General features: G+C 41.9%; 1 protein-coding gene and 1 pseudogene across 1 annotated transcript; both read left to right on the top strand.

Annotated features, from left to right (window-relative positions):
• The first annotated feature begins 20,872 nt into the window (after nt 1-20,872).
• On the top strand, nt 20,873-21,915 carry LOC147428802 (uncharacterized; annotated as a pseudogene).
• A 96-nt stretch (nt 21,916-22,011) lies between these two features.
• Nucleotides 22,012-25,794, top strand: LOC147428801 (uncharacterized). Its single transcript, XM_086496898.1, has 3 exons — nt 22,012-22,224; nt 22,344-22,452; nt 24,644-25,794. The coding sequence occupies exons 1-3, from the start codon at nt 22,012-22,014 to the stop codon at nt 25,792-25,794; spliced, it is 1,473 nt and encodes a 490-aa protein (XP_086353024.1).
• The last annotated feature ends 1,129 nt before the right edge of the window (nt 25,795-26,923 follow it).

Here is a 26,923-nt window from a genome sequence, read left to right as displayed (position 1 = left end):
GATCCGTGCCGATCAATGTTTGGTGGCGGCTCTTGAGTTTCTGAAACCATTTTCTCTGTAGCCACGTTATCTCCATATCTGTTGTAATCTTCAGGGTTGCTAACTATTAAATAGTGGTTCCCTTTTTTGTGTCGGAATCTATCTCCATCATCATACACGCGGATTATCTTCAATCTTTGTGCTGACCTCTCTTTGATACAAATGCACTTGCGGCCTTGATAGTCAGAATAGACTAGGGCTCCTCTTGAGTTCGTTCCCTCTAAGAAGATCACTGTAAGCCTGGAATCATTCAAAGGATTTTGGGAGGTGCTTCCTTCTCGCATAGGTCCATCATAGGTGAAACCTCCTGGCTGTTGACTACCCATCATGAAGAAAGATTTGTCTGACGAAGTGTCAGTATCACTACCTTCCTCAATAATCGGTGCTAGCGGATCTAGCCTTGCCTGAGTTACACTCTCTTCGGTGGACACTAAGCTACCTTGGTCACCTGCCACCTTCTGGTCTCTAACAATGTATCTTCCTGATCTTAAATTCATCAAACTTATCAATGCAACTTATCACAAATTCAACCACTCACCTGGAAATGGGTCAGTTTCTGCACAACTTCTTGCTTTGTTGCTGAATATACCTGTACACAAGCATTTTAATTTCGGCAATTGAATCAAATCATTTATCTGGTAGAGGTTATCTTAGTAATGATTGGTATAACTGGAGAGTTAATCTCAACCACTACTGTATTTTATACACGGCTGATGTTTTGGATTAGGTTGCTAATCTCAAACAGTACTTCTCTCTGATGTTGGCCAATTTACGCGAAAAAGTTTGAATTCAGACTTTGCTTTATCAAATGGGCAACCAAGGTCCAAATTCACTTCTAAAAGAAGTTCTGGAACCCTTAAGCCAAATGGAACCTCACTGTTTAGGCCAGGTCAAATTTTCTTTGCAGTATGCCCCAATAGACATCCTACACGTAGGATGTCTCCTGCTGTATTTTTCCTAGATTTTTGCACTGTTGTTTCCCCTTGTTGTGCTGAGCTTACAACTGCTTTTACTTTTTGATATGGACTTCTATAAGCTGGTCAATGAGTCAGAAATATATTCCGATGGCCTGTTGATGGTATTGATCAGTCTAATCAACTCCAATTAGACCAAAATTGACTAGCAGGCTTGCCTTAGGTTATATAACACCTTACAATTCTCTAAGTTGAATTCTGGCTTCATTTTCTTGCATTAGACATCCTACGCGTAGGATGTCTTTTTCTTCAGAATGGCTTCAAACTCAAAACCCAAGCTCCCCTTGAGTTGCTTATCACCTTGGTATACTCAGATTTTAGTTTGGAGTCCCAAATCACTCAGAAGACATCCTACGTGTAGGATGTCTTTTTGGCCTGTTTGACCCCAGATTTGTTCCACAGTTTCCCCTTGATGTCAATACCCCAGTGGTATGCTTAGATCTTGATTTGGATGTCAGAAGTTCCAAACTTCAGCTGTTTTTTCTTTTTTCAGTCAAAAGTGCTAAAGTCCACTTTGAACCCAATTTTCTTACCCAAATGAGGTGAAACCCCTTTCAATCACTCAATATATCATGCAAGACACACTCATGCAGCCATCTTATGGTTTTGGTTTCAAGTTAATGTTTTGGCACTATTTGGGTAGGATGTCTTGCAATCTCAGTCTATCTGGCCTTATCCTGTCAAGAGATGGCCAAATTTCCACTTTCCAGTTGAAATTAGGGTAAACCCTACCTTTTGAACACATTGGTCAACTCAAAATCCCAAAATTCCTCCCAGATTGGCCTGTAGACATCCTACGCGTAGGATGTCTCCTGGCTTAAAATTAAAGTTTTTTTTTTACAGGAATGCTCGTGATGCTCTGTAGACCTATCAGAAACACTCACAGTAACTTTTGGACTTCAATTAGGCTTTCAACTACACTTTTGCGTCTTTTTGTGTCTTTTACAAACTTGTAATGATTCGACCAAGAAAGTGTACATGCATGAAATGCTCTAGATCTGAATAATGATGTCCTACTTACTCTACTCCTACCTATCATGAAGAAATGGTGATAATGGTGTTTTTGGTTGCTTGTTGGCCTCTCCGGACTCTTAAGCTCTCCTCTCACCGCTTCTACCACTCCAAATCCTACTCTAGAACTCGACTACTACCTAAAACTACTTAAGTCTAACTCCTCTACCTAAGTCGAAGGATCTAGGCCAGACACACGCTTCCTAGACTCCCTCTAAGACCTAGAGAGTCCTCCACCCTCTGATCCTATCTAAATGTAAAGCGAGACTCTTGGCAAGCCAAAAATCCCAATCCTCAAGGATTAGTCTCGGTCACCTACCTAAGGTTTTCGTCCCCGACAGCGGCGCCAATGTTGGACGGATACGCCGCAACGGACGTCAGCACAACGAGAACTCACCTAACAAGTAATGTCAGCTAAGGACGAAGCTCGACCCGCAGGCGTGTGGAAGCAAGCATAAGGTGTCAACCTACACTCGACCGACTCCTAACTAATTCCTACAGAGGTCCCTACCAATTGTCTAAGTCACAGTCTTCAAGAGTACAAAAGAGGAATCTTCCTACAACGCTTGCTAGAGCCGAACACCCATCAAACACTTTCGAAACACCATAGAACTTGAAGGAGACCCTACTAATACCTATAGGCCGCTCTCCCTAAGGTCTATGAACCAAAATCACGACCCAAAACACCCGGTGCAGAAACACGTAGGATGTCTGGCCAAAATCTGCAGGTCTTCGTTTCCAAAATCTGAAGTGCCTAATGTGTAGCTCTACTCAATGTGAACACGTGGATATGCTGCAATGCGAAATCAGATAACGTATGCTCACCCAAACAACCGATGAAGCTCGTAGAAGGAGCTCCCAAAGCCGGACCGTACGCGCACAATCTTGGTATCGGCTCGTAGCTCTAGTCGGGGGCAACACGCTGGACTTCTCCGCTCTCGATTCCGACCACCGTAGCACACGTAGCGTCAAGTCGAAGCTCACACTCTCTCTCACGTACACAGTACGCTCACTCACAGACTTCAAACTTGTTTTAAAATGACAAAAGGTTTTTCATTAAGGTCAAAAAGTGGTATATATACTTTACAACTTCTCAAACCCTAAAGTTCCAAAATCAACCATCTACTCAATCTAACTATCAAAACTGGGATACAATCTGGAAACTTCTGTAAGTCCCAATATTTACAAGGTGAAAAATCGGGTTTTCCTCAATGAGTGAATAATTACAAAAATAATAGTCTGCCGAGTAGTTAGATGCCGTGGGGTGTGTCCAGCTTCTAACAGTATATAAGGTACCTAGGTCACTTTTGTAAAAAACTTTTATCATAATCAAGTTTTAGCGCTACCGTCTACTGTGCGCGAGAGAGGAAGAGAGAGAGCATGAGCTTCATCTTGGTGCTACTCCCCGCTCGTTCATCACATTGTAGATCCGACTTCACCATCGAGCTAGCCTCAGCAAGAGCTATGCACCAACACCAAGCATTCCTCGCAGAACGGAGCATACGCGCTCGTGCATCTACGAGCTAGTCATGGTTGTAAGTATATCAAATGATGTCTGTTTACCTGCAAGTAGTCATTAGAATTGTAGCAGCATAAGCTACGCATAGGTACTCATAGATTTCAATTTCGGGCACTTTCAGGATTCGGCTTTGTCTTTATATGCGTTTTCTGTAGACGGGTCTAGAGCTAGGATTTTGAGTGTAGAGGCTTAGGGACAGGTGTATCCTAGTGAGGGGATGGTGTTCCTTAAGTTTCGTGAGATTCTGGTACAATTTGATCGGTTTCCTTCCGTTGTGTGTATGTGGCTAGGTGGTGTAATTGAAAGTAGTGAGATTCTAGGTTGTGGTTTAGTTGGCCTTCCAGAGTGTTGTATGTGTAGGATGGTCTCAGCTTGACAAGCTAAAGAGATTTCCTCCGTGTGCCTATCGTGTCATCTGTGTCCTTGATTGACATTATGTTGATCTAGGTTGTGTTGCATGCACTTTATGGGTGGTGTGATTCGCTCCCGCAACATTGGCATTGATACCGGGGATACAAGGACTTAGGTAGGTATTCCTACTAATACTCGTGTGATGGTTGCTTGCTTTAGTCTCGGCTAAAGAAAGCATTTTTCTTAAGTGGATCCAGAAGAGGTTATTCCGAGATCAAGTGGATAGCCAGGAAGCATGTGTCTTGCCGAGGGTCTACAACTAGGTAGATTTAGTTAGGATTTGTAGATTAGAGTAGTTGTTGTGGTGGTCGAGTGATTTGTGAGGTGATAAAAGCGTTTGCTAGTTCGTGTGTGGCATTGAAGCATATTTCTACTCATAGATGCAAAACCCCATAGCTTTAGATAAGTGATTTGATTATGATCTAGAGCTATTCATCACTGATTTATTTGCTAAAGTGCTTGTTTGCATTCATGATCTCTAAAAGGTCTACTTTTGAGGTAAAAATGCAATGAAAAGAGTTCTGTTGACATTTTTGCATGACTGATTGATGTTGAGCATATAAGAGAGCATGTTCGAGGGCTCCTGTGAAGAAAAACTGCAATTCTGTAAATTTAGGCTTTATACGCATATAAAGTCTCAAGGGGCATCTGGAGACAAAATTTTGAAAATCTGACTGCGCCAATGTGTTCAGAAGGGGGTTTTACCCTTTGTATACAGTGAAACTAGAGTTTTGACCAACTCTTAACACCCAAAAGACAAAAGACGGAGTGTCTGAAATGGGAAAAAGAAAAACTAGTGATTCTGAGCACGTGTTTGTATGAAAATTGGTAGAAGTGCTTGAAAACCAGTGCTAGACACTTGGGGATGCCTGTAGATGAATTCTGTCCAAAAACTTATCGTTAGACATCATACGCGTATGATGTCTCAAGACTGATTCTGGAAGCAATTTTGAACTTTTGACATTATACCCATCTTCTGCATGTTGTATTGAGCACATACACCAAATCTCATATCGTTTGGGCTTATAGATTGAAAAATGGGAGGATTTTACTCTTTCAGGGGATTTCCTTATGAAAATTGATGATTTTGTGCAATTTTGACATCCAAAATTTGCTGTGTGCATATATTCTTGTTCCACACACTAAGAGGCACCTCTGGTATAAACAAAACTAAAATCTGAGCAAAAGACTTTATACACATATAAAGTCTTAGAGGCCAGATCTGAGGTCAAAAGTCACTTCTAGCTGTACCCTTGTGATCTACAACATCTAGGAAGTACGAGTGAGACTAACTCCACCTCCGGCGGAGTAGTCGCCTACGGTGACAGAAAGAAATTAAAGATAGGCCACACTTCACAATACACATATACTAATACTCCCATGCGCAGAGAGAGAGAGAGAGAGAGAGAGAGAGAGAGAGAGAGAGAGAGAGAGAGAGAGAGAGAGAGAGAGAGAGAGAGAGAGAGAGAGAGAGAGAGAGAGAGAGAGAGCCAATGGTCACCAGGAGCTTTGCTTACTTTAAAAATTTGTTGGGTTAGAGGAGAGGCACATGTGCTACTTCACATCCCGTGGTGATGGACTGCAAGGAGAGCATCTTTGAGGGCTTGCTTTTGCTCATGAGATATGGCCCTTGGGAGGCACTGCAGCTTCTCTCCCATGACCAAGCGTTCCATTTGAAGGAGGAGGCAGAGCTCTACATCGTGCAATACAACGAGATGCTGCCCAAATAGCCCGACAGTCGGACCAACTGCAACCCTAGTGGCAGCCCCAAGTCCCCTACAGAATCAACACGCCCTCGAGCTCCCCCTGATGTAGAGGAGTGAGTAGCCTGTCGTTGTGCTTCCCTGGTGATTTCGACCATAGAGCACATGCACCCTGGTATACACACACACGTGCATGTGCGCGTGCGTGCACACACACACACACACACACACACACACACACACACACACACACACACACACACACACACACACACACACACACACACACACACACACACACACACACACACACACACACACACACACATAACATGCAAACCGTTACATTGTCGTGGCGTTCCCCTGCCTCCATTCCCACCCCTTGTTATGCTACCTGTTGCATGAAACTACACTCCACTCCATTGAATTTCTACCTCAGCTCACGATATTGGATTGTTGTCTTAGCTTCTCTCTCTCTCTCTCTCTCTCTCTCTCTCTCTCTCTCTCTCTCTCTCTCTCTCTCTGTGTTTCTTTAAAAATCTATTTTGTAATTTTTTATTAAAAATTAAAAAACCAATTTACATGGCAACCCTTGCTAATGCCACGGCCACGCCCACAAACCCTCTTCTCTTGCTCTTACTCGCGTGCAATTGCATGGATTCAACATATGGGCTCTCTCTCTCTCTCTCTCTCTCTCTCTCTCTCTCTCATTTTGAAGTTCTAATCAAAACTTCAAGCTCAAAATTCAGCATTGGACAATTTAGAGTCACTACACTTGACGAACACGGTCTAAATAATCCCAATCTTGTTTGCAATTGATTATCTCCCTCGTGCACCTTGCCATAGTTGAGTCCATCGGTCATCCCCTAGCTGTGCTGCAATGGAGAGGGTACTGAGAGAGGTCTTAGCAAGGAATGCTTCTTCGCACCACCTATCAAAAACCATCCTGGCCAGCATTATTTAATCGGACGCATGTTACGGATGTCTTGAGGCACATCAGCGCCAATGGCCACCAGCTCTTCAACGGCACAATGTCCAATCTCTCTCTCTCTCTCTCTCTCTCTCACACACACACACACACACACACACACACACACACACACACACACACACACACACACACACACACACACACACACACACACACACACACACACACACACACACACACACACACACACACACACACACACACACACACACACACACACACACACACACACACACACACACACACAAACACACACACACACACATGCAGACATGAACATCGTGCGCACACACATATCTCTATGCAGCCTGGTCCACTAATTCCCCTGTGTCTGTTGGCCATAGCTGATGGCAAGTCCATCGTATGGACAACGATGGCTGCAGAAATAAGGGCAAGTGCATGTGATGCCAATGTTGGTGCTTGCAGTCAGACCACATGAGCCTCCCTCTCTCAGCGCGCGCTCAAGCGCAGACACAATCGGAGTGTTCATGCACACATACGACCTGGGCTCTCTCTCTCTCTCTCTCTCTCTCTCTCTCACACACACACACACACACACACACACACACACACACACACACACACACACATCACCTAAAGCATGCACACACACATACATTGTTGTGTAGCATATGTAGGAGAGAGGGGATCATCAAGAACAGCCCTTTGAGCCAATGTCATTAGCAGTTGCACATACATACATACATACACTGTCGTGCAATAGCGTATGTAAGAGAGGGAGGGGGGGGGGGGGGGGGGGGGGGGGGGGGGGGGGAGGGGAGAGAGAGAGAGAGAAAAGGAAAGAGCAAGGCCGAGGTGTAATAGCATGGCTACAACACTCGCCCGCTATTTGAGGCATCCATGGGTAGCACTATTTCAAAGCTCACAGGCTCTGCTCGCATTGTGCAAAAACACTCATAGCAACTAATCCTGCCCATTGTTCAACACATTTTCCCGCTATTTGATAGTGCTGTGTCAAAGACCATGCTGGCAGTTGGAAGGCCACGTTGTAAGGCATGAAAGAGAAAGGTCGGGGCCATTCACTATGGCTGCAAGCATTTTGCAGCCACGTGGATGGAACCCTGTCTTTTTAATATATAGTATAGATATGGGTCAAATTTCATCAAATTTGGATCACTTTTGGGCTTGCAAAAACCAAAAGACACATCTAGGCAAGTGAATGCTTGTATTGGCCATAACTTGATAAAAAAGTGTCAAAATTGAAAACTGAAACTTGTGGTGAGTTGCCACTGTAGTGAGGAACCTCTAGAGTAAAACTCACTTCATTCTAACAAGTTAGATTTTATATGCTATGAAGTCTAAAGGATACTTTTAGAGACCAAAATTGAAATCTGAGCATACCAGGGTGTTAAGCACCACAAGACAAGCCTATTGACCAAATTTGGGCCAAATTTGAGCACATAGACTTCATACGTGTATGATGTCTCAAGGCCATATTTGAAAGTCAAATTTCACTTTTGACCACATAGGGGGCTGGGAAATGATGTGTTAAGCTTGCTTGAAAAAATTTCAACTCATTTGGACATACTTTTGCATTTAAAGAGAATTTTGTAGATACAAGACTGAAAAGTGTTGATTTTGAGCAATTTTGATATCCAAAATTTGCCGTGATCACATATTCTTGTTGTATGCATCGAGGACTACCTTGGGTAGAAATCTTAGTAAATTCTGAGCTAAAAGACTTCATATGCGTATAAAGTCTCATAGGCTAGATCTGGGTCAAATCAGACATTTGAGATACCCTAGTGTCCTAGAGCATAAAAGAAGCCCCTAGCCAAAATTTCATAGAATTTGGAGCTCATTTGGGCTTGCAAAGAGCAAAAGACAAAAAATTGCAGATTCAGGCTTGTATTAGTCTTAACTTGCTCAAAAAATTTCCAAAGTGAATTCGAAACTTGCTGAGAGTTTCTTGAGTGATAAGAAATCAATGGAACAAAAGTCGCCTCATTCTGCCACAAAAGACTTTATACGCGTATAAAGTCTCAAGTGTCAAAATAAAGGTCAAATTCAGAAACTGAAACTTGCAGTGGGGGTAGAGGACATCAAGGAGAGCTCACATACCAAATTTTCTCAAATTTTGAGCCCATAGACTTCATACGTGTATGATGTCTCCAGCCCTAATTTGGAGGTGAAAACTCTCATTGAGCTTCTAGAAGTGTTAAGCACCATAAAGTAGGCCTAGTGACCAAGTTTCAACAATTTGGGTCACATTTGGTCAAGATACAAGCAAAAATCCTTCATCCTGAAACTGTTTTGATTGTTGTTTTAAGTGTAGTTCACCAAAACTACTCTAACTTTTGATAGACAACTCCAAATTGAGTCAGGTATAGCTAGGAAGAAATATTGCGGGCAATAGGACACACCTAGACTTGAATTAGAGCTGATTTTTTCCAGGTTTCCTAAATCCAAACTTTTGGAGTACCTAGAACTAGTTTCCAGAGAACAAAAGAGTCACAAATTCCTGACTTCTGAGAGACTTGATCAAGGACCAAAGGTGCTTGTTAAGGACTATCTTGAGAGTATTGAGTGGGCCTGACATTAAGAAAGCTATGATCATCAGGATGGAAATCCATTCTACCAATCCTTTTGTAGATATGACCAGAGGCATGGCAAGCCAAGCTAGAAGTGTTGAAATGTCAATCTATCCACATTTTGACACAAGCCCACACAATGCACTAGAAAGAGGTGGACATTTGGTCAATGAAGGACCACAAACATCTTCACCAAGCATGAGAATTCCAAAAAGGGAGCCACCTGGATTCCGTCTAGAACGATAAGAGAGATGAAATGACCACAAAGATGGCAGACATGCCTCCTCAAGTGAATCTGCCTAATGGACCATGGTTGTACCGAGATGCAACCATAGAACATGACTTTTATAGAGGTGGAATTACGACCATAACAGGATCATACGTACCATCACCAACCCCTATAACTTACTCCTATCTAAATCAGAGTAGAACCTTGAGAAGATATGATACTGAGAGTGAGACATCTTCTTAGAGGAGTGATTCACCAAGAATCCAACCCACATTAAAGCTAGAGGTATCTAGCGAGCAAATGAAGCTTATAGAAGGATTAGCTTAGAGACTTGCTCCTCTAGTCAAATCTGACCTCCAAGAACCTCTATGGTGCAAAATTGAGAGAAAATGGACAAACCATACGAGAGAAGAGTGTTACTATAGCATGGAATATGCTAGGGATAGGTATGTGCAACCTATTCCAGTAGCACCTCCTCCACCTAGATACATTACGAGGAATGTGCTAGGACCAGTAGGAGTTTCAAAGCCACCGATTGTCTTCGGACAACAAGCTACACTACCAGGTGCTAGAATGCCTATAGACATGAGATATACGCAGATGATGGAACCATCCAATAAACAAGCACTAGTACCAGCTACAACGTATTATAACAACCAAAGTGGGTACTTTCCTTCAAAGCAACAAAAGATGAGAGAAACACATGGAATGGTGAGGCCGGTACATCCTCCACCTCTTGCGTTTTGACTTGAAGAAAGAAGGTACGAGATGGACAAAAGGACATTGTGGCTCATTGCAAATAGAGGCTTAGCAAGGTCAGAGCCTGTTTATAACCAAGAGGAATTGCAAGAAGAAGCTCCTCAACCAGAGACAGAGTGTCACAAAAACTGTGACAATCACTTGGTCAAACAATGTCCTCAAAAGGAGATCACTCAAGTGAATGCCTATTGTCTAGACTGTGGTGTCATTCACTTGATCCCCAATTGTCCAAAAAATCCAAACCGAGTTAGAAAGATCACAACGAATGTCTCAGGAATTGTTCAGCTACCCAGTAGCTCGGAAAATAAAAGCGTCGTACCTGTTCAAGTAGTTGCAAGAGCGCAAGCTCAAAATGAAGCTGTTGAGAATCTAGAGACAGACAAAATAGAAACTGACGCGAGTCTAGAGACAGGTGAGACAAAGACGGACGCACCTAGTCAAAAAACCAAGAGCAAACAAAACAGTTGGAAAGCTAGAAAGGCTAGGATGAAAGCACATAGGGAACGAGAGCAGATAGCCTTAGCTGAGAAGCTTACCCAAGCTGAAGAGAAGATAAGACAACATGAGGAAAGGGTTGCATCTTCTCTTGTGGAGGCATCTCAACCTCCAGCAGAACCATCAACGAAAAGTGAGCCAAAAAGTGCTAGTTCGGGAGGATCAATGTTGGTCAAGAAGGTTAATGAGCATTTAGACGCCCTCCTAATAGCCTATGCAACACGGCTAAACAACAACCAGACCCAAGAACAGAGATGGATGACATATCCATATGCGGAACTAGAAATGGATGGGCTTGAAATGTGCAAGAAAATGATTCAAAAAGCCCAAGCTTTACTAGAACCACCAGATGGAAAACCTGTGGGTGTGATCCCTGTCCCACCTACACCAGTAATCCCACCAAACCAGGAATGAAAAGATCTAGATTCCAGTCATGAGAACAAATAAAAGTTCAAGGACCCGCATTAGAGCCACGGATAGTGTTGAATACCACGGATAACTCTTCCGAGGGATTTCACATAACTATACCTGACAGCTGTAAAGAAATAGATGGTCTTGACGAATTGTGGAAACAAGTTAGAGAGGCCAATGAAGCAAGTGGGCTAAGCAGATGAGTAAACCAATCGGGTGATGGAAGAGGAGTGTCTCTTCCACCACTAGAGGAATTTGAGACTGAATCTCAAATAAATCTAGAAGTGGAATCGTATTGGGGAGACAAAGGATCTGTACAGTCTATGGAAAATCAACCCCATTCGCTAAAAACACTACCATCCTATATGGGAGAGCACGAGGCCAAGTCAAAGGTTGTTGCAGTCCCATCACAGAGACTGTCTCCCAACAAGGTCATCAATTCAAAAGGGCTGATAGATATTCTATCTACCCCAGTTACCTGTACAATAACGTGAGCCGAGTTTCTTAGAATATGACCAAACATGTGGGCTACCATGGGAAAATGCCTAGAGAAATTTGGTGTCAAAAACCAATGACTCAGATCGAGGAAGGGATCAAAGAGCTACAAATTCCTCAGCTAAATACTAGACTAGTGCCATTAAACAAGGTAGGTGAGTACTATGAGGGAGAAAATGGGAACACCACTCTTCCTGTGGAATTCCAAGGTGTAAAAGCCATGGAAATCCTGGACAGCGAAGTCGGGGTTTCCATCGCAACAAAAGAGGTCTGGAAAAAAAGGGCAAAACCAACAGTGAGGGCTACAAGGATGAAACTGCAACTTGTAGATGGACACATGGAAAGGCCCATAGGACTACTAGAAAAATTAGTTGTTACTTCTTGTGGAATTGAATATGAGCAAACCTTTGCTATTGTTGACTTTGGCAAGAAGAACAACTATGACATCATTCTAGGAAGACCATTCATGTGACAATTGAAAATGGTCCAAGATTGGGGATATGACCATATCTACTTGAGACATATGGAAACCACGAGAAGGATAAATATGAAGGACCATAGTTACAGGGATGTGACAAGAGCACCTATGGAGGAGTTTGATTCCGCTACTGTAGCAGGATCAGAACTTCCAGCATGGTTGGGTAAGCCTAAAGAACTGTGGATATGTGGAGCTTCACAATGCAGAAGCTGAAAGCAAGAGGAAGGCATCCTAGAAAGGGCAATTAAAGATATAGATTAAACCACGGAAACCTTTCCTGAGGAAGAATTAGAGCCACTTGAATGGAAACACATCTTGGCTACTCTTGATGTGTGCGCTATCAAAGACGATCCAACAATGAAGTTTTGTGATGAAGATGGCTATGATGTTGTTCCTTACTTTGCAGTGAGTGTGATCCAGGAAAATGAAGATGCAAAAGAAGACGAGTTCTACGACTCTGTAGAACACTTGGAGCTTCAAGAAGATGCCGACAACGGATATCCAAATGACGACCCAACAGGTGACAAAAACAAAACTTTAACTAATGTACAGTTTTATGAGTGTCCAGATCAAAAAACCAGGAACCAATGTCACCGCTACAAAAATAAAGTGCATCAAAAATGGATTCCAAAATCCTCGGTGGAAATGCAACCGCAACAAGCATCATCATACGTGGCAACAAGGATAATACAGCCATGTCAACAAGCTACCAACACTCTAAGCAGGTGGATACCCAAGTCATCCCAGAAACAACAATCCAAGAGAAAACAGACAGTAACTTTTCATAACCAGCCAAACCACAAAGGGAAAGTGCTAGAATGAAATATTACTGAGGATAGTAGTGACAATGATGATTCTTTTGACATCCCCTACCAGGTACTTAGGCCATCACCCTCACTAGCAGCTTTAGTGACAACCAAAGAAGGCCAAAAGAAAAGAACAACTTAGTCAGAACCAAAAAGTTTGACAAATTTGCATACTAAAGAGCCAGATTGGCCAAAAACAGGTATGGATCAAGAAGACAAAGATCTTTGATGAAAAATCACAGGATCCAATGCTAGAAGGAAAACAGTCAAAGCTTGCAAGAACATCTACAAAAGTCACAAAGTTGCAAGCTTTCGCAAATCGATTGGGGTTTCAAAGAAGTTGATTTCAAGCACAAAGAGGTCAGGAGTCCATTTGGATTCCAAAACACTTAACATATCAACTCCCAAAGTCTGAACCTCGTCCTCAACCAAGAGTACAAGGGCTGAAGCAAAGACCACTACTGACTACAAGGTGGATCCCAAAGAAGTCTCTTCAAACACAAACAAAGCAGGGACAAGTATGGGTTCCCAAACGAGCATCATTAATGAAATTAGCCAGACATCACAAAGAAGTGTGTCGCAAAGGAAACCAAAAACACTATTGTTACTGCACCATCGCTTGAATTCTTTCAATTTCTCCTACAATTACAATACAGTTAGAAGAGAACCCACTGTTGAGGGACAATGCCAAATACAAAAACCAACCATAGGGCTATACTTCCAAAGAAGCATCAAACAGATAAGTAAGCCTTTGAAAAAGCTCTACAACCTTCCATCAAGTAAAATGACATAGGAGCTTCAAAAAAAAATCACATTGCTTAGAGTAGGAAGCTTCGCCAACAAATGCCAATAAGCAAATTGCTTATACCCACATCTTGCACAACATAAATCTTTTCCATGCATTGACTGTGTATGCATAATAGGGCTACATTACAAGGCTTGCATAGGCACAATTTTTGATTGCCCAAGCACAACTCATACCCTTGGTGATAACCTGTCGTCAAGGAGGACTCCAAATAGGAGGGGGGAGGCATTCTAAATGCGGACCTAATATATTAATATTAGAGGGCAATGTTTTGTGAATTGTATTGAATTTTTGTGTTTAGTTGTGATATTTTTTTGACAAAATTCAGAGTATATGCCCTCATAACAGCTTTACAAGAGGAGTATGGAGACAAAAGCCATATATGAGCCCCTAGGGACATTGTACAATGTACATAGCGTTTAGAATTCTATTCGAATGATTTTGCTTTTTAGCTGACTTGATTTTTGGTTTTATTTTGTAGTTTTTTTGAGATTTTCTTGAGAAAAACAAAAAAAATCCATAATCCAGATGAAGAAAAGACTGAAGAGGTGTCGAGTAGTACAAAGAGAAGAAGGTCCAAGAAAATGATGACATGTCATGAGGTATGCCTCGAAAGTCATCTGCACAAGGCTAGAATGTTGATCAGCCTTCGACAACAACATGAGGCCAAACATGACTAAGAATGGTCATAAAAATCAGGGATGGCCTACAAGGACAAAAAAAAGTTGGTGATGTGACTAAACAAAAGCAGCCATCAAGTGTAAAGTTGCCATCATACATTTTATGCGACTACAAGGCCGTACACAGGAAGTAGATCTTTATACTGTAATCTTGTATCTTGTATGTGACTTAATGAAGCCTAGCAAACAAAAGGAACTAACAGTAAAGACAAGAACAAAAGGGGAAGAAACGACATTTCACTCATCTATCGTAGTAGATGTCTACAAAAGCAACCAGGGATCAAGCCAAATTCTAGTCTTTATCATTGGTTCTACATGTGTTTGGTAGCTTGAAATGCAAGAGATGAAAAAAAGCTAGCTTGTATGCCAAATACAAGCCCAAATCAAGCCAAACTTTGTCAGGAGGCTATGCATGGAGAGTACAAGCAAAGGGTTCAAAAAAAAAAGAAAAACCCTAGCTAACCAAATATGAAAATTTTTTTCAAAGCTAAAGCCATGATAGCCACCTACATACCCTGTACATCATGTATATGAATTTTAGGTACAAATGGACAATGATAGCTCATCAATGATGACTGATGTCGGATAAGTCCTTTTCAAAGCAAGTTACTAACTTGGGGAATTAACTGGGGGTTGTCAAACTTTAATAAAGTCATGTATCAAGTAGAAGCAATATAATGATTTACAAGTCACACAAAAGCTAATAGTGGCAAATGCGACTTTGATCACCTTGATGCAGGAACAAAGGAGTCACCAACAAAGAAAAGCAGACACAAATGATGAACAAAACCGACATTCATAGGGTTACATATCTTGTCCTTAATGAGGAAGATCAAATGATGTACATCAGTTTTGAACCTCAAATGAGAAAAAATATTTCCCAGATTTGGCCTGATAGACAGACTTTGTGTTGAAGTGCAACTTGGCCTAAAGAAGTTGAAGGTTTAGCCAAACAATTTCTATAGAATCCTTACAAAGTTGTCATTGGCTCACAAGATCTGAAAGCCAATCACTCAATTCTACAGATTGTAGAAGTTGTTCTAAGGATCACAAATATTTAAAATTTATAGATTTCCAGGATCACGTGATGGATGAGCTTTCTCTATCCATGATGGTAAGAGTCAAGTTGAATGAGACTGGGTTCTTTTTGAATTTAGATCTTGCAATGGACCTATAATGACAGAAACAGATGCTGCAACTGAGCATGGTATGAAGGACATAAAGTTCGTCATTAATTATGATTTTCTTGAATCATGTGAAGAATATGTACATCGGATTGGACAAACATGACGAGCTTGTGCAAAGGCTACAGCCTATACTTTCTTACGTCAACAAAACGACAACAAAGACCGCACCGACATTGGCAACCAGGTCGTGTCAAGGACGACATGATCGCGGAGGGGGCAGTGTTGACGGCTGGGTCAACAACACGACATAACTCAACAAAGCCTTATTCTTTGGAGTTATGAAATGCTGCGGATTATGGTTAGAAACATCATTTGTAATAAGTAGGTAGTCTAGTTGCAGAAGCTGGGGTGCAATGTCACTTCTAGATTGTAAATACCAAGCCATTTGACCCCTCAAACCCTATTTTAGGTTTAACTTAAGATGACCTTAGTATATAAGGTACCTAGGTCACTTTTGTAAAATTTTTTAATCATAATCAAGCTTTAGCACTGCTGTCTACTGTGTGTGAGAGAGGAAGAGAGAGAGTGTGAGCTTCATCTTGGTGCTACTCCCTGCTTGTTCATCACATTGTAGATCCGACTTCACCTCATGCTAGCCTCGGCAAGAGCTACGCACCAACACCAAGCATTCCGCACGGAATGGAGCATATGCGCTCGCACATCTACGAGCTACGCGTGGCCGTAAGTATATCAAACGATGTCTGTTTTTGGCCTTCAAGTAGTCATTAGAATCGTAGCGACATAAGCTACACATAGGTACTCATAGATTTTAGTTTCGGGCACTTTCAAAATTTGGCTCTGTCTTTATACGTTTTTCTTGCAGATGGGTCTAGAGCTAGGATTTTGAGTGTAGAGGCTAAGGGACAGGTGTATCCTAGTGAGGGGATGGTGTTCCTTAAGTTTCATGAGATTTTGGTATGATTTGATGGGTTTCCTTCCGTTGTGTGTATGTGGCTAGGTGGTGTAGTTGAGAGTAGTGAGATTATAGGTTGTGCTTTAGTTGGCCTTCCAGAGTGTTGTATGTGTAGGATGGTCTCAGCTTGACAAGCTAAAGAGATTTCCTCCGTGTGCCTATCATGTCATCTGTGTCCTCGATTGACATTATGTTGATCTAGGTTGTGTTGCATGCACTTTATGGGTGGTGTGATTCGCTCCTACAACAATTGTCCAACACCCAAATTAGCCATAAGGAATCTGAACCATACACACAACCATAGTTGTGAAGACTGGGTTCCTTGCAATTGCCAATGTGCTCTGACTGTCAGTGTAGATGATGTTGGGAGTGTCCTGTCCAACACCCAAATCAGACATAAGGCATTTGAGTCATACACATTCAACCATAGTTGTGAAGACTTCCCTATACTCAGCCTTTTATGAGGTCACTATGGTAAAAAATGCCTATCACGTGGGTTCAACAGTAGGGGTTATTTTATTCTATATTTTCTCACAGATTTACACACAAGAGGGTGTTGAAAAAATAATCTCAAAAAAATATTGACAAATTTAATAGGAAAAGGGTTTCTTTTATTGGTGAAAAATTCACAGCTAAGGGGTTTGATAAAAAGTCCTTCAACGCATGTGATATATAGGTTTTACATATAGTGACCCCCCCAAGACTCAACCTCACAACTGGAAGTGGCCACAATAGGTTTCTTCTTGCTCAACCATGATATACATGAACTGCCAAGCATGAAACAAAAATCACTCATGGACACTTACGTGTCATAACAACCAACCCAATTTGAGTCTAAAAAATCATGTAAATGTGCCAATGACCCCCCTTGACATAAAACAACCCAAGATGTAAAGTTCCACTCAAGTAAGAAAAGATCCACTTGACATTTTGCCAATGCTTAGACCCTGGGCTATGGATAAATGTGCCGACCTGTGAGATTGCAAATTGAATATTTGGCCTTGTGTTACATACATAAATAAGGCATCCAGAGTGACATTGGCAGGATCACCAACATCATGAAGACTCAATTTCAGACCTGTTTCCGTGGGAGTGGTAATAGGTTTGTAATTCTCAAGTCCAAACTTACATAGCAATGTCTCTATGTAACTTGTATGGCACAAGGCAATACCACCATCACACTACTTAAACTATATGCCCAAGTAATGACACAATAGCTCTAAATCTTTCATCTTGAAAGTAGCATTCAAATCAGTCTTAGATTCAAAAATATGTGCCTCATTGCAACCACTGACCAACAAATCATTCACATATAGAACAACAATGAGAATTACATCACCCTCACATTTTACATACAAAGTGCTTTCTATTGGACTGTAACAAAAGCCTCGTTTAACCAAATAAGTGTCAGCTTTCTCATACCAAGCACGAGGAGATTGCTACAACCCATACAAAGCTTTCTTACATACACTTTATCTTCATATCCTTTAATGATAAACTGCAAGGCTGTGTTACATAACCTTCCTCAAAGATGTCACCATTCAAGAAAGTAGTAACAATATCTGATTGATGTACATCCCATCCAAAATGAGCTACCAATGCATATAGAAAATGCACAGTAGTCATACAAAAAGCAAGAGCAAAAGTCTCTTCATAATCTATGCCTTTTTGTTGTGCATAACCTAAGTCAAGCCTTATAGAGATCAATCTCACCATCCGGTTCACGTTTCAACTTGTAAACCCACTTTGTACCAATGGCCTTTTTGCTGAGAGGAAAATGACATAAAGTCCATGTGTCATTTCTATAATTGCATCATATTTTGGTTGCATGGTAGCCATCCAGTTTTTTGAAATTTGTGCTTCATCAAAAGACAGAGGTTCCTCAACATCACATAAATTGGAAACAGAAAAAGCATAACAATTTGATGCAAAAGATGCATGGAAAAAACCTAAATGAGTATGACTAAACAAAGGTGCATCCAATTTACTATCACGCAAAGTATACACCAACCATTTTGGCATATCTCTAGCCTGCTCATTCTCAGCCTTTTCCACATCAAGTACATTATGTATATCTGCATAAGTAATAGGTTGATCTGTAACATTTTTAGAAAACCCCATAGGCTCTACATTTGCCTCATTTGAATTTACATTCAAATTTCAACCAATAAAAAGAGGCAAAAAACTGTCATAATTGTCCTGTCAGATTACATTAATATCTCTAATACATGACACCCAAGGTTGAACAAAATTTACCACAAACAAAACATCACGTGAAACTAAGATACACTTTATTTGCAGATGGTACAACCTATAAACTTTGCTTTCAGTTTTATAACCAACAAAAATGCATTTGACAATCTTCTCATTCAATTTTTTGTCTGCGTTTGTGGCACCAAAGCATAAGCCAAACAATAAAAAATGCGCAGGTAATCAATAAATGGCTTTCTATCATGCCATGCTTCATATGGAGTCATAGACTGCAAAGCTTTTGTAGGACGCCTATTAAGTACATAAGTGGCACACATGATATCCTCAAGCCAAAATGAATGTGGCAAAGCTTGACTTTTGATCATACATCGCTCCATTTCCGTAAGTGAACTAATTCTCCTCTCAACAATACCATTTTGCTGAGATGTGTATGACATTGTACATTGGCGTTTCCCACGACTAGCCAGAAATGCATTAAACTCATGAGACCTATACTCCCCCCCTCGATCTAAACGGAGGGTGTCCATAGTACACTTGGAGACATTTTCAGCTAGAGCCAAAAATTGCTTGAAGCACATAAACATTTTGGACTTATCTTTTTAAGCAGGTACAATGATGCATGCGAGGATTAATCATCAATGAAAGTCACGAAGTAAAGGTAATTGCCCAAGGACGGAGTTTGCATGGGCCCATAAACATCACTATGCACAAGTTGCAATCTCTATGTAGCCCTAACTAAACCATCCTTTGGAAACTTCCAACGCTCCATATTACCAAAAATACAACCTTCACAAACATGCTTCACAGGTGCTTCAAGAGGCGGCAAAGAAGCCACCATATCAACTTTATACAAACGCATCAAACTAGAAAAATTTAGATTCCCAAAACATGCATGCTAATGTTTTGCATCTGAAACAACCTTTGAATCCACAACTGCATCTACAAAATTCTATCCACATGTGTCATACAAAGTGATTTTATACAACCACAACATAAAATGCCAGATGCAACAATTTCATCACCAAAACTGAGATCATGAAGTGTACATCTGTCATTCACAAATTTGACAACAATATCAAGTCTAGCAAGTGCAAATACATACAAAAGGTTCTTTTTGATCCCAGGTACATAAAGTGCGTATCACAAGTGTGAAAGGGATACCATTCACAACAGTCACCACAATCGTTCCAGCTCCCTTGACCGAATAAGAGGCATTATTGGCACAAGTGATTGTATCCTCATGAGGGACATCCTTGAGAGAGGTAAATAAGTCACGATGAGAGGTAATGTGCTTTCTAGCACCATTATCAAAGTACCACACATGAGAATTTTACAAAAATTGACATACATGCATCCTGGATAGAAGGATCATTAATACACTCTGCACTAAAAGTCCATTTTGCATCTATATCAACATGACAATCTCCTTTCATAGAAGACTCTACAATAGCTACACTTGTAGTGGAACCACCGTCTTTCTTCTTAGAATCTTTTGCTGTCAATTTTGGACACTACTTGATCAAGTGATCATTAGCTTTACAATAATGGCAGTGCATCTTCTTTTTGCCTTTTCCATCAGAGTTCCTAGAGGAAGTGGTGCCAATAGAAGCATTAGCAACAAGTGATTTTTTGGTCATCAAAGAACAACAAGAAGTGGCTAGATTGCTATTACCCCTTTTCCTTTGAGTAGCAAAAAAACGCCTCTTCAATTGCACGCTATTTAGTCCCGTGCTTTCTTGAAAGTGACTCTTGTAATAGTAATGTGCATAACGCATCAAACTTGACAACTATTGACAGATATGCCGCGAGAAGATGCTAGCACAATGAGAACAAGGCCAAAAAACTAAATGTCTACCAAGGACAAAGCTCGACCCGTAGGCACATGGAAACAAGTGGATGGTTGTCAATCAACTACTCGACCTTCTAAGACAATCACTAATCGAGGTAATCAAACCTAGACATACTGGGTATATGCATGCTAAGGTGGTACACTAGCTACTTGATTTTTGGGGGCTAGCCACTTCATGTTCTACCTAAGTTTGTAAGTGGTGGAGGTCACTTGTAGTACTGAATTTGAGAACATGGGGTTTTTTTTTTTCAATATATACATATTAGTGTCTTTTTTCAAAAAGTGAGTTTGAGTGGCTTGGGCCCCTTTGTAACAGCCGCGAGCGGGGGAATTATGACGCGGAGAGCTGGGGGCATGGAGCTACTATCGCACACCAAACGGGCTCAGTCCTCTCCACAACACGTGAAGGAGCAGGTGGGGAAAGAAAGGAAGGCACACAGGCACAGGTCTCAGGAGCAAGAAGCAAGGCAAAAGGAGAGCAAGCCGGTGAGGAAGACACAACCTAGGCACATCGTGCATGCTTCTCCAAACAAAAGAGCTGCATCCTCTACTTCTGAGGGGGAGGACCATGACACATGTAGGGTGAAGAAGAGAAGGCCAAATCCTACTCATGCAACACCTGTTGTAGAGGAGAGGCAAGCTCGTGGTTCCCGATCAAACCAAAATGTTGGAACCCCCGCTTCTCCTGCATCGATGTCTAGGTGGCAGCCTCCTCATGTCAACTTTGAGAGGAAGAGCCAAGTTTGCATGACAAAAGCAGAGTCCCATGAGGTGTACAAGCTTAATTGTGCTGGACAGGATCCTAGGCTCCTCAATGAGGAGGATTTTTCAGATGAAGACTGGCTACAAGTGTTTACTGAGGTGCCAAAGAGAGGCAACAAAGTCAAATGCAGGTTTGTTAAGAAGGAATTATGGAGCAAATTCTACTCCAAGTGCACTTTGGTGTACCAGGGCCTCCTGGGAAATATGGTATGGAGGTAACAAAGGCATTTGCCAGGGGTTTCCTCTATGAACATTTGAGAGGGGCTATGAATTGGGCAGCTTTTGCTGAGAGCATTGCAGCCAATATGGAATCTAGCAAGTTGCAGCTGAAGAAACAGAGATGGGCAACGTTCCACTCCACAAGTGCACCGCAGAGCTCGCGGCACATGACCATGGTTACGAATGTAGATGATGGGGATGCCAACAGGGGTTTTGGCTTGCACAATGTGGCCAAATTTTCAAGGCTTGGAAATTTGTCTCTTCGTGAACTTGATGATGTTCAAATGGCTGTGGCATTCAGCCAAGCAAAGGCATTAACGTAGTACCATGAAGCGTGTCAAAGACAAGATGCCATGCAAGCAAATGTGCATTGAAATGAGGGGGCAATGTCAATCATTTACAGTGTGACAACGTAGCTTGCTAAAGCCAAACATCAATTGGGGGAGCTGCAATCATCTGTGGTGGATAGTGCTGATGTGGAAAGGGAGAAGACACGGGTCTTCAAGCTCGAAATGACGCTAGAGACCTTGCAAGCTGAGGTGGAGGATGATGATTGCAGTGCAGAGTTACCTGAGATTACTAGGGAAATTGAGATGAATGAAGAAATTATCCCCATACTGAATGCTTGTGTTGATTTTGTAAACGCCATGCAACGCAAAAAAAGCCCGGTTCATTTGCAGGTTCCACCCCCCAAAGTGCCACCACCTAATGCTGAGATATCGCAGGTTCGTGATAGCTGCAATGCATGTGGCCTGCTCATGTACAACGAAGAGGCGTTGGGGATATTCATAATCCCTTGAAGACATGCTTACCACATATATTGTTTTGCCAGCCTTGCTGACAGAGAGGGAAAATGCTTGGCTGCAAGTTGTGGTCGTCTCATCCCAGATATATCAAGGAATTAATGTTTGTAGACAGCGGGGGCGACACATCTCCTGGATGCTTAAAGTTTGGTAAGCAGTCATTTTGCTCATTTACATATGGTATCTATGAATGTAGCTGAGAATGTGCATTGTTATTACCATCTTCCTAGGTAACATATGGGTAGGCACCTAACATAGAGGTAGTTGTGTTTGTGGTAGAATTACTCTACTACTAGTACAACTTCAGGCCTGTGCATACTTGTAGGTTTCATATGAGCATGATCTCAAAGGTGGATACCTATAATTGCATCTCCACAAGTACTAGCTTCCAAAGTGGTGCTTACTGGGCCAGACATCTAATAGTGGGACATGAAGGGTAGCCACCTTGTTAGACAGTAGCTATGGTGCCTATTTCTTAATGGCAGGCAGCTTCCCTCCAAGAGAACTGTGGTACCTCTTGTACGTGTGGTAGCAATGTGGTTGGCTAGGTGGTACCATGTATAGGTGTTCTAGACTAGATATTAGCTAGGTAGGTCTTAGCTGGCAAGGTGGCAGTTGGCTGGGTGGTAGATGGCTAGCTGCTCACTAGCTACCACTAGCTAGTCATAGCTAGCTAGTGACTAGCTATTGCTGAGTGGTGGCTACCTAGTCAACACTACCTAGTCACAGGTAGCCACCCTTCAGCACTACCTAGTCACAAATGCTGTCTTGCTAGCTGGTTGGGTAGTATGTGGCTAGGTGGCTAGTGACTATGTGGTAGCTTCTACAAAGGTGGTAGTACCTATGGTAGGTGGTGGTCCACCCCACCCAAGTCAGGCCTGCCTAGTCACAAGTGTTGACTTGGTTGCTGGTTGGATAGTAGGTGGCTAGGTGGCTAGTGTCTTATGTGCTAACTACTCCAAAGGTGGTAGCTATGGTAGGGGTGACTACCAATTTATTGCCATGATCATGTGTCTTGCATTCAATCTTTAGGCACCAATGTTGTATTGGCTAAATTGTAGCTACTATGGTTTAAGACACCGAGCACAGTGTTGTTACCCACTAGTATTGTGGTAGCTACCAGTCTGGGGATAGCTATGCTAGATACCTTTTTCATGCAATGGTATCTAGCATAGCTTGTCATAACCTAAATTGCCTAATGCTTTTGTAGAATCTACCTCCAAGAAAAAAAAGTGAGGCGCAGGTCCTTTCAACCAAATCAGATGACAGTTTTGGTAACCCTCTCTTTGGGGACATTCGTACAATATTTGTATGGTCTTGTCAATAAATGTTGCCTAAGCTTCCTAGCTATTGATCAGATGCTAAAAAGGGTGATCTAAACACCAAAGTGATCTCCAAAAGTGGGTGCTACGATCAGTGTTCTCTCCGATAAGGAAGAGAGGCATTGCAATCTAGAAGGTAACAACAGTTCCTTGGGTGCTTCGAAGCACTTGTTTAGTACAAAGTTTACTCATCATTCTTTTTTACAATGCACCTAGAGTTTATTTTTGGGATGTTTCAGAAACAGATGTACCTGATATAGAGGAACCCAATTAATGGATAGTGATGTGTCCCCATTGTGCATGAAATACTTGCGGAATCACCACTTGTCAGGGAAGAAGTGGAGCTCTTCAAGAGCCAGTATCCTAGCAAACCCTTGACATCCATACCGATGAACCAAGAGAAATCTCCCTCAAAAAGCCCTAATATTGCAGAGGCTTTTGCAGCGGCAAGAAATGCAAAAAAACACAAAGGGACTTCAGGTATAACTGGGTAGTCTCTGAGATGTTTGCATATGTATGGCTTGATTAGCGTGTTTATTAATAGTTACTGCTCCTGCAGGGGGGGCAAGGGGAGACCAGAATGAAAGGCTGGATGCAGCCAAAGGGTTAGAGAGTGCTAAAGAGAAGGATTCTGTGGTTGTGGATGGGATACCGGTGCAGTAAGCGGAGAAAACCTCAAAAAAAGTGGTGCAAACACATGGGCAAAAAGATGCCTGGCTTAGACTCTACCTAGTGTCCATGAGTGATGCTTTATAGCCAACCCTTCTATGAGCCTTTTTGGTTGTACCATCCTTTTTGTATCAAACCACTATCCTTATTTGTACCGCAATCCTTTCATAATGTAACAATAGAACGTTTGGATCAACGTGGAGTTCCTCTTTCACTGTCAAAGTGTTTTTTTATGTGACTTGTGATGTGGTGCATGTGTCTTTTGATGCCTTGTCCATTGAGGTGAGATCTATTTTCTCTAAAAAAAATTAATATTGCAACTTTCTGACTCTTGCGTTCTGTTTGTTTAGAGGAACTCAAACCCTTGGGCTATAGCAGGTGGAAATGGGTAATGCCCCAAGGATTGAAAGGGCTTTTGAAGATCTTGTCTACTTTACGACGCACAGGTTTTGCCAACACAACAAAAACAACAAAGGAGCTACTCCTGCTGATACAATCTTTGGCTATTTTTCCTGGCAAGGAAGGCACTGACATGAAGAGTGGTACAATGTCTGATGATGAATCACATGATCCTACTGCCGGGGCATCCACGCATGTGCACCCAGCGGCCCCTCCAGACTTCATCCCTGTCGGTGATGCTCAGAAAGATTTCCCTCTGGGGCAAGATGTGCAGCCAGAGCCTCCAAAAGAAGTGCATTTGCCAGAGTTACAGCAAGATGTAAGTTCCTGTACAAAAAGGTGGAAGGATGTTCTGATGCCTTTCCCAATTAGCATTGTGACTGCTCCGCTGATGGAGGGTACACCACCTCCAACTTGTCCTGGTAAAAAAGTCCTAGTATTAGACATGAATGAGAATCTCTTGAGAAGATACCCCAATCCAGAGACCCCTCTGAGAACCAAAGATTTTCTCTGTCAAAAAGTGTTCAAGGGAGGCAGTGACCATGGCACCTTTTGCATAATCAGGCGAGATATGCTTCAATTTCTTCGTGAATGTGCAGACATTTTTCACCTTTACATCTGGTCCAGCTGCACTAACAGAAACATGAATATTACACTTCAGGGTTTCCTAAGCGGGATGCACCCCAGAATCTGGAAAGAGCAATTCTGCCAAACTGATTGCGTCAAATTTCCTTTTAGACTTATTGATATCAGAGAGCTGCAAGGTGGCGAAGCAAAACCAGTTTTTGTAAAGGGATTACTGGAGCTCTTAAAAAGGAGACCACATTGGAGGGGGTCACCGATTCTTATGGTGGACGATGCACGATACAAAAATATTCTCAACAGTGATACAACCATGATATGTCCACCAACATTTCAATCGGATGATGAATCACAGGATCCTCGCTACCTCACGAACACTCTTTTGCCCTGGCTAAAGGGGTGGAACTGTGTGCAAGATTCTGATCAGTATGTTAGGATGCACATGATATCAAATGAGAAGGATCAGGTTTCCCAATATGTTATCAAATATTGGTCACAGAGAAAAGCGACTCGATCGTAAGAGACCAAGTTTAGGTTTGGGCCTATGTACTTGTGTAAACAGCCAGTGGGAGTTGATAACCCCTTTTTGTATCATTGACCTGTTTATATCAACCTTCTTGAATCTGTAACTGGCTTCATACTAAAATGGATATCGTGACTTCTTGGCATTTCTGATTTTGTTGGGAAATGATACGCGGTACTTCAAGTCATTTGTAATTGAGTTGAAATTTTTAAATCTTAGTCAAATGTGTCGTAGACTCCTTGCAAATGCCACCAGTATAAATCTTGTTGTATGGTAGATGTCTATTTCTGCATGGTAGCTACCTGTTTATGAATGTTAGCTCTATTTTCTGCATGGTAGCTGCCTATCCTTGATTGGCAGCTATCTATTTTTGCATGGTAGCTGCCTGTTAAAGATTGGTAGCTATCTATTTTTTGCATGGTAGCTAGCTTCTTATTACTGGTAGCTATCTATTTTCAGCATGGTAGCTAGCTGCTCATGACTGGTAGCTATCTAGTATTAGCATGGTAGCTAGCTTTATCTACATGGTAGCTCTATGTGGCAGCTATCTATTTCTTTCTGGTAGCTACCTGTTTCTACATGGTAGCTACCCCCTCTGACTCATGATTCATACTCATGACAATTTTGAAATAGAAGATTGTGTGCATGGGAGAGATAGAGAGAGAAATGAAAGGGAGGGAGAGAGAGAGAGAGAGAGAGAGGGAGGGGGGAGAGAGAGGATGATGGTTTTACGATTCCAATTTTTTAATTGATTCACGGTTGGAGTTTGATGATGAGGCCTTGTGCCTTAGTCTGGGAACCATCAACTAAAGACTTTAATCCTCTTCTTGGATGTTTGTTCTTCCTACCGCTTACCAAAAGCTCCTGTTGTGGATCCTTAATCCTAGTCCTATGTCTTTTTTGTTATGGCCGAGGCTCGTCCCCTTGGGATTTTGCTGTGATATAATATTTCAAGGGTTTTACCTCGACAATTTTCAGCCTTGTGTTGGGGTTTTCAGCCGTTACGGTGTAGTTTTATGTTATAGTTTTTGTCCACCTTCTTTTCCGCGGAGAGAGAGAGAGAGAGAGAGAGAGAGAGAGAGAGAGAGAGAGAGAGAGAGAGAGAGAGAGAGAGAGAGAGAGAGAG

The sequence above is a fragment of the Adiantum capillus-veneris genome, chromosome 23 (assembly GCF_014529385.1).
Source record: "Adiantum capillus-veneris isolate H3 chromosome 23, ASM1452938v2, whole genome shotgun sequence".
NCBI lineage: Eukaryota > Viridiplantae > Streptophyta > Polypodiopsida > Polypodiales > Pteridaceae > Adiantum > Adiantum capillus-veneris.
Note: the sequence above shows the minus strand (reverse complement) of the source record. Positions and strands in the feature narration are given on the sequence as shown.